This window comes from Apium graveolens, chromosome 4 (assembly GCF_009905375.1).
Source record: "Apium graveolens cultivar Ventura chromosome 4, ASM990537v1, whole genome shotgun sequence".
Classification (NCBI taxonomy): Eukaryota; Viridiplantae; Streptophyta; class Magnoliopsida; order Apiales; family Apiaceae; genus Apium; species Apium graveolens.
The window spans coordinates 104,122,365-104,131,925 of NC_133650.1; the positions used below are offsets into that span (position 1 = coordinate 104,122,365).

General features: G+C 35.9%; 1 protein-coding gene across 1 annotated transcript; it reads right to left on the minus strand.

The window, feature by feature from the left end:
- Positions 1-384: 384 nt before the first annotated feature.
- LOC141718812 (uncharacterized) lies at positions 385-897 on the minus strand. Its single transcript, XM_074521193.1, has one exon. It carries the CDS (start codon positions 895-897, stop codon positions 385-387), a length of 513 nt encoding a protein of 170 aa, XP_074377294.1.
- Positions 898-9,561: the final 8,664 nt, after the last annotated feature.

Consider the following 9,561-nt stretch of genomic DNA (forward strand, 5'->3'; position numbering starts at 1 on the left):
ACGTTAGGGATGAATCATACTAATATGGTTAACCAAAACAAATGTTCCGTCTATTACATTCAACATATCACAACCTTTCAGATTAGGATTTAAGACTTTTAAAGCTCTAGGTAATGCATAAAAGATCTCTCGATACACAATATTTTGCGTTATATTGGTAGATATTCCAGAATCATCATCAACAAAAATCTTTAATCCCTTAGGAGAGGTAACACGACTAATCACAACATAATATTGGCCATGGGCGAAAACAGATTTTGGTAAATAAAGACCAACATTTTCCAGCGACTGACCTTGGGATTTATTAATAGTCATTGCGTAGCAGATCTAAAGAGGCATTTGCTTCCGTACTAATTTGAATGGTAGCAGGGTCTCACTGGGAGCTTACTCTCTTCGTGGAATAAAATGACGCGTTCCAACAAATGATCCATAAATCATTTCACATTCAACGCAAAATCTCAAACATTTCATAACAATCATCCTTGTTCCATTGCACAGTCGGAGAGTTTGGTTTAGATTCCTGATAAGCATAACAACCGCCCCAACTTTCAAACTTAATTCATGTGTAGGTATACCGGGAATGTTGATAGAATTAAGATATTTTATAGGAAAGGCTGAATTCAAATCTGCTTCTGTACCACCGAAATCTTCAGCGGAATCGACACTAAAATAAGAAACTGATTCACCAGGAAGTTTTTCAAAAATCAAAGAATTTAAATGTGCAACTTTCTGGTTGGTTGGTTGTAGAATAGCTCTCTCGCTGAGGTATTTTGGATCTTGGCATATATGTTGAAATTTAGGATAGGTAGAATTCATCATATTATCAACAGTGTTCTCAATACTTGTATCACATAATTGAGATGGAATCACTATGTCATCCTCGCTATATTTTTTCATTTCTTCCCGTGGGGGTCGTAAAGTGCCATTGCCAACTTCAAGGATCCAGTTAGCAAAGATTTTTAAATCTTCAATCTCTTGTTCAGTACTCCCTTAACTAAGACCCTGGTTCTTTCCTAATTAGGTCCTTTAGATTTAAAAGTACTTGAAGTTCTTCAATAATTTGTGTCCCTCTCAAGGCTTCTACCAGTTTGAGCCAATCATCCAGTTTGTAACCATTGACATAATTAACTCTGAATCTTGAGTAACTGCCAATCTTTATGTTTAGGAAGTGTCCATCCTTTGAAATTATACTCATCCCCTTTGCCTTGAGCTCATTTGATCTTTGTTCAAACATGAAAATTTCTTCTGTATACTTCCTATCCAATGGTTCCTTTCCAGCCTTTGTTTTTGCTCTTCTTTCATCTCTTACTTTCAGCCATACAGACATCACAACCCTCAATGCCCTTGTACTTGTGTCCTTATCCTTAATTAAACTAATCACCCTCTTAACTTTTGTGGTTAAAAGTGTATCCATCAATTCCCTGCCAAGTAGAGTGAATGAGCCATCCTGATTATAGATTCTGATTTCTCTTAATGATACAACCCAAACTTTGACTATTTCTTCAGTAAATTGTTAAAAGTAGTCATCATCTGTGATGCACCAATTTAATGGTAGGAAATTAGTCTGATCAAAACAATTCCAGATAACCCCCTTTTCAACTTGCAACTTTTTTGGTTTTCTTCCAACAGTCTTGTAATGAGTTTTGATTGGTGGCTTAAATAAAGGTAGGTTTGAGATTTTTTTAGGGTGGTTTGGCTAGAAGTGATTGGTATTTTGAGTAAGGTGTTTGTAGTTGGTTTGTATAAAAGTTTTGGCTTAGAGGTTAAGGGTAGTTGAGTGTTTGATCTTGCAGGCTTGAGTTTGTGAGATTTGGATTGGTAGGACATTTTTCCTGGTACCTTCACCATCTTCTCTCTTCTTCTTTCTCCTTTCATCTCCCCTCTTCTTATCATCCCTTTTCTTCTCTTCTTTCTTCTTCTCTTCTAATTTTTTGCCAGTTGTTTTAGAGGATTGACTTAGATTTGAGCTAGAAGGTTGTTGATCATCTTTCTTCTGCTCATCATCATCCAAGTTATCCTTAGTATTGATTTGTGTTTTGGGAAACATGGCTTCAGCATCTCTCAAATATCTCCCCAGTATTTTGATCACTTCCTCATCTTCAACAGTCTTGTATTGCTTTGTCTTCAAGTCTGTTTCTATAGTCATCATCAGCTTCTTATTTGCCAAGACACATTGTTTTGGAATCTGGAAATGTTTGCAATGTTTTATGGATGGGCCAATGTATGCCACTCCCTTGCTTGGGTGGAGATATGCTTCTGGAAAAGTAGCTACTTGAGCATTCTTCAATTCATTGAGCAAGAAAGTATCTTCATTGATCACTCTGTTAATTTTGTTAATTCGAATGTCCAATTCAGATGCACTCCTTGTTATAAGATAATTGAGGGACACCTGCATACACCTATCCTTACCAGAGTCATTTATGTTGACAACTATTCTTCTCTCCTGAAATCCATCCTTGGTTACCAATAAGAAATTGACTATCTTGTCAAAAGCCTTCTTCTAGGTGAAGAAGTTGTCATTTAGAGAGATTCTGAGAGCCCTTAGAAGTTCATCAAATTCTTTGCTCAGACTGGGTCCCTCTGTTGCTTTCATTAGCCTCTCCATTCCAACATCTTGCTTTTCAGTTTCCTTTGCTTTGGCTTTGGCTTGTGTAGATGATTTTAGCAACCTAGCCTCTATCTCCCCCTTAGTATTATTAGCAGGAAGGATTAGAGGTGTAGGGATTTCAGGTCTCACATCTTCAGGAAGAGCAGGAAAAAGGAAGATTTAGAGCACCCATGATAGCTCCCAATGAGACCGAATTCTGCATTTGTAAGTGCTTATGGGAGTCTACCAAAGTCTTGATGTCAGCCTGTTGACTTTGGACCATGGCTATGATTTAAGAGACTTATGTTGTGAGAGTATCATTTGATGACTATAGAGTAGAGACTTGAGTTGAAGATAATGGATTTGCAAATTGGTTGATGTTGACATTGATTGTTGGGATCTTGAGGAAACAGAAGCCCTAAATATGGCTTTGACAGATTCCTTGATCTCTTCCATCAAAAGAGCTGAAGTTTCATATCTGACTTGATGCAGTTGATCCAGTTTGACCCGAGTGTCATTGATGCTTGTTATGTGATTCAGGACAATTTCATACAAAACCACAAAGGATTATTTAGTTTGGTGATGCTCTGCTCCATACTTGTCATATCAAACATAGCCATTTGATCAACAAAATTTTGGAATTTATTCTTGATCTCAACTTGAGTAGGCACAAGGCCATCCATCTTTTCCTTAACCAAACTTCTTATTCTGTCCTGATGGTTGTCCAGAGTCTGTTGGAGTTCTTTACTTATGAGATGAAAAACTTTGAGTTGAGCTTTGTAGACTCTGTCACATCATCATAGACTTCCTGTGGACTGAGAGCCATGGCATTGCTTCCCAAGATGGTTACATATTCTTCTCTAAATCTTTCCAAAACCTCATCCATGCTCAAGCTAAAGTCCTTGTCCAACCAAGCATCTACATTACCATCCTGCTCAGCTTCATTTACAATATTTTGCTGCTGCTTTTCAACATCTTTGCAAGACAGCAAGATTGCTTGATATCCTGATTGGACATGTCTGTTGTAAGAAGCTGTTGTGTAATATTGGCAAGTCCAGAGAGTTGATCTACCAAAAGATCATTCATGGTGATTGGTTGAGCCTGAGCATCCTGTAGCCACTGGGAAATTAGGTGAGATGGTTGTTGAGAGGGGTTTGATGTTGAAGGGATGTCAGATTTATTTGAAGTTGAGGGTAGAGAGAGGTTAGGTAACCCTGTGATTGGAATCACAGTTGAACTCACAGTAGGTACTGTTGTTATGACAGTGTGTTGTTCACCACTTGTGGGAACCTCCATTTGATTTTGAGGGGATTTGACCAGGTTACTGTCATTTACCATGACCTCAAACCCTTGTTCTTCTTGTAAAGAACTGGCACTTGAATGTGCTTGACTTGCCTCCCCTACAACAGGCTCATTGGAAACTGGACTCCTAGCTTCAATTTTTAAGGCAATCTAAGCTAGGGATTTGAGGGGAGTTGTTCCTTCATGAGGGACCTCCAATTTAATTGGAGAGGATTTAGATAGCTCCTCATCAGGAGTACTACCCTCAAACCTATCAATCTGTGAAGATTATTTAGCACATGAAGGTGTTGGAGAAACTACCATAGGGTCTTCAATTAAAACTGATGAAACCCATGTGTTTGTGTTGGTGTCATCGAGGTCTACCTCAGAGTGTAGCCTCTCACCAACTAAATGTGGTTCCTAGGTGGTGAGCATAGTTTTATGAACCATGTCACTTAATTTTGACAACACTTGAGAATTAAATTCAAGTGTTTCATTGTATGAAAAAGAAATTTTAGATATAGGATTTGTAATTTCAGGATTGAGTGTTGGAAGTTCCCCCTAAATAGAAGAAGGAGCTTCAAAAGATGTAATCTCTGTGTGTGCATTCTTATTCCTTCTTTCATACACTTGAATGTGTTCAAGTGTTGGTGCAGACTCTTTATAAGATGCATTAGGGAGAGTGCTATTTTCAATAGAGACATCCTGTTGAGAGGATGCCCCTAGAGTCTGTTATATGCCCTATTTTGCATCTACATCCTTTTGGGAGGATGCAGAGGTAGCCAAATTAGTGGTCAGCTATAACGTCTGAGAAATATTATGCAATTACTTTTATCAATAAATAATTATTATGTGATTGGTGAATTTTGGTGAATTATTTTATAATTCATATTAATATTTTATGTTTATTTCTGATAAAAATTTAGATATTTTAATCTTTAATTATCCAGAATAAAATATAGAGTGTTTTGTTATTTTTCTGCTAATTTTTGGATTATTATATGATTTTATAAGAATTTATAGAATTATTAATGATTATTTTTACGTAATTATAAAACTACTTTTTAGAATTAGAAATCATCCCACTTCAACTGTTTTTGCGTTTTTACAACCCGAAACTCTTCCGAAAACTCCTTCCTAACCTAATCTGATAATTCTGAACACTTTCCGTGTTTTGACTTTTTCGATCCGGGGTACGGTTTGACCTGTGCAAGTCCCAGTGTGAAATTTTCGATACGCAAATCATTTTATATATAGATAAGAATCCATATTCTTAAAAGGCGAGACATTACTACCTTATTTTGTATAAAATGTTTTATAAGAGACTCTGTTTTTATAATTATCCAAATTAGGTATTAAAATCGTATCGTCTTTTCAGTTACTTAGCGGCTAAGTAACCTATCTTCGGACCCGAGATGTAAATATAATTAATAAACATTTAAGCAAATAAAATATGTGATGGTTCTGTCAGCTATGTGTTGTTGTATTATTAATTGTTTGTGATTTGTTGGACGCGAATATTAATTTTATAATTAATTATTGAGCTGTATGAACTTAATTTATTTTTAAAAAATTATTCTTATAAATGCTAAAATTGTTTCTAAAATTATTTTTGTTGTCCTGTAATTTTATTTATTATTTTTAGGGGTTTATAAAATTTGGAAATCAATATTTTATTAATTATTTGATTTTAAATGATTTTCTGATCTCATTTAATTGCAAAATCAGTATTTAATTCCAGAATGCTTCAAAAATCATGAAAATTTTATTTTACTAACTTTTAAACATTTTGAAAATTTTAAAATTATCCCGACAATTTTCTGGCTTCTATTCACCCATTTATTTATTCGTTAAATTGTAAAATGCGAATCTGAATGCGTATTTTAAAAATGATTTTTAAAATTATAAAATTTGTATGATCATTAGTTTTAATTATCTCAAATTTTTAAATATGTTAGAATAAATTTTCGGGTTGCTTTTACCCGTAACTTATTCGTTTAAATATTAATTGCGATGTGAAATCATATTTTTGGGAGAAAACTATTAGATAATGTAATTAGTTGATTCATGTTTTCCTTTTTCAACATCACCAACTCTTTCTTCTTCTCTTCACATCGAAGTCTTCTCTCTCACTTTAATCTCTCTCCCCTATCTCGATTATCTCTCTCCTTCTCTCCCTTTTTCTTCCCTGTTCTCCGCCGCTGCTTCTTTTCCGGCGAGTGGCGCCGCCCCGTCATGTTCCAATCGCCGCCGTGATTCCGGTTTCTTTCCGGTAATTAAATGACTTCATCCCTGTTGTTTGTATATATATATATACATACGAGCGTATATATCTATATGTGTTGTTTTTGTTTTTAATTTTGCCGCCGCCCCTCACCGTTTTCCGGTGAGGATGGTGGTGTGTGCGTGTGTTATTGTGCGTGTGTGAGTGTGTGTATGTGTAATTGTGTGTGTGTCTGTGTGTGTGTATGTGTGATTCAGGTGTGTGTGGCAGAAGTGGTGACTGCTGTTGGTATACTGTGCTGTGTTTTCCGGCCGGTTTTTCCGGCTGGGCTCTGTTGGTTCCGGTTGTGGCCCGTACTGTGATGTTGTTGTTGGCTTGGAAAGTTGTAGATCGAATTTTTATTATTTTTGTAGAAAAGAAAATATAACAATTGATTAATATTCATGAAATTAATTAATTAATTATTTTCATTCAGGAATTAGTAAAAATTAATCGGTGGAATTCGTAAGGAAACCCGAATTTATCGGGCACCGACGAATTTTACCGCCATCGGCGATGAGCCTCGGCGAGCCGACGGCGGACGATGATGATTAATTCTGAGTCCTAAATTATAAATAAATAAAATTAGTTTGTAAAATAAATTTCGAAACGAAAACAAATAATAATAATTAATAAGTGAATTAGTATGGGTGATTGGGATTGGTGAATTGGATTATGAATTGCATTGTGTTGCGATTGTTGTTGTGTTATGACGTCGATTTGATTTTAACGGGTAGGCCGATAAACAAAGGAGACGTTGCCCGATTTTCGGGAAACTGATTCCGAAAATACGGGAGTGTAACCCGCAATTATCGGAGACATCGAACAACCATATATAATTATATTATATGAACTTAAGTGCGATTGAGACAAAATAATTTATAAATAATCGATTGCCCTATTTTTCAAAACGACGAGTATATGTATTTTTCAAAAATAAATACCGAACCGAGTTTGAAGATGTGAACCCTAATTGCTAGGTGTATTTCAATAATGCATATAAATATAAGCTAGATTATGAAATCGCGTGGGTAGAAGTGATAGTGGTTTTAAGTTGAGCTTAAGCAATTATTGGAATTAGGTTATTTTAACCCTGTAGGTCCTAGTCGAAAGACCCGAGATTTGACGTTGGACTAGGAATGATCTAGTGATTAGATGTCGAGATTAATGAAGTTCCAATCGAAGGGCCTGAGTGTTGGGATCGTATCTAAAATGGGATAGTAGTGTGACGATAAAGCCGAACGTTCAAGCCGAACCAAAGTTAACTAGTAATAGCGATTAAAGCTTACTGAGGCAAGTATTCCTGAACTTTCTTTTAAAATACTGCAATTATTTCTTAGTTCCTATTCTAAGTTCAGAATAGTTAAATGTTTTACATTTCGCTGCAATTACTCTGATTATGCATGTTCTTTTCATTATTATTCATGTAATTTCATTGCTCTCTTGAGCAAATACCTATTCTTTCGGGTTACTTGCGAACCCTGAATTGGGATGTTTTGAATTCAAAATGATTTGACATCAAAACACTCTACGGGTTGGATGGTTATTGTGAGGACCAGTGATGAGCTGGATCCTATGGGCCGAAAATAGACCAGACCCTTGGGCAATAGAGCCTAGGTACCTGAATGGATCTATACGGTTGGGTATAGATCTAAATTATATCCTAACTGATCAGCAGGATATAAGTGTGAACTAGTGTCCACTCTAATTTGTTGTTGATCGCCATTAACGGCATTCTCTCTCGAAAGGTTTTATGATTCCAAAACCGGAAAAAACCCTGATTCTGGAGAAGAATTTGGGAGTCGCTTGTCACTTTTGGATTTATAGTTGAAGGCTGGTAACAACCAACGTTTATTCGCTCAACTCACTCAAATAAATAGAATTGTTTAAAATTGTTTAAAGATTTTGTCCGGAAATTTCCTTTGACATTAATGTTGAAATTCAAATTATATACCTGCTGGGCATTTTTGGCTCACTCTTGCTATGTAAATTCTTATTTCTGCCAGAAACAGATAAGGATAAAAGTGAATAGCTTTGATAGACAACAGAAGTTAGAGAAATCTCCGCTGCAAGAGGTTGAAGAAGTTAGAAGAATATGACAAGAGCATTAGGACAAAGGTATTTTCACTTGTATTCTAATTATTGTAAGTTGTAGAATGTTAGATTCTTGTTTCATTCCATAACCTATAAACGATCTGGATTCAAGGGGTTAATTGAATATTATTTTATTTTATGTAAAGATTGTTTCGTGACATCAAATCTTGAACCCGGATTTGGGTTGTTACAAGTTGGTATTGAGAGTAGGATAAGAGTAATAGGTCATATGAGATAGGAAGACCCTAGGCACACTAATGTTAAGTGGAGTTGAGTGTGAATTAGGGTTAGCAGATCTGAGACGGAGTGGGTAAGCCAGGATTATTGAGGGAAGTGTAAGGCGAATATTGCAACACTATACGTATATTGAGTCTCAGATCCTACAGTAATGAGGAATCGACAGATCGACAGAGACTGGGTATGTTACCCTACTTTTCATGTGGTTTTAAAGAAAATGCGATTGATTTTTTGAGCACGTGTGTAAGGGAAGCTAGGTGAGTATTGGTACCATTTAACTTAGAATTAGGTAGTAGGACGAGCTCCACGCCGGAGGCAACAAGTTGATGGACTCTGAGGAAGAGCCAAAGTTGCAAGCTGCAAAGGCACCACCGTTGCGAGAGGATTCTTATCACATACCGGGCGTTGCGCGAGGAATGATGTCTACCTTACTAGGTGTAGGTAAGACTAGCAAGAAGGTGCGACCTTATCTACAGAAGGAACGTCGAATTGCATGGGTGGTTGCAAGTACAACGTTAAGAACGACGACAAAAATATCAAAGATAGTACTAAATGTCAACATTACGGTAGAATTGCGAATAAAATGATATACGATGGTGAATGAAGTTTCGTCGACTGATAAGTGTGAGCAAAATTTAAAAGTAGAAGAAGTACCAAAGTAGAGAGACCCTTATATGGGCATTCTTTAATTAGATATTTCATTGGTGAATCATAAAAATAGCAAGTAGCTTATATAGTAATGACGACCAAATATTTGAATTTCCAAAACTTTAAAAGGGGATTTCGGAAAAGATTTTCTTAATCAACTTTCAGAGGATTTTTTCATGAAACAAGTTTTACAATTTGGTTATCGAATTACTACTTAAGTTCTTGTTATTATAAATAGGAAATGACCTAAAAAGAAGAATGGAATTGGACTCAGTGTTGTTAGTTCGAAGGATCAAGTAGACCCACCAACAGGGAGAAAGTTTAAAGTTCCGTGAGAAACGAACATGAATTTTGTTTAATAATATTAATAATTGAATCAACATGTTAAAACATTATTTACCTAATTCATGAAATTATTAAAATTTAACGAGATTCCTGGTTCGAATGGACG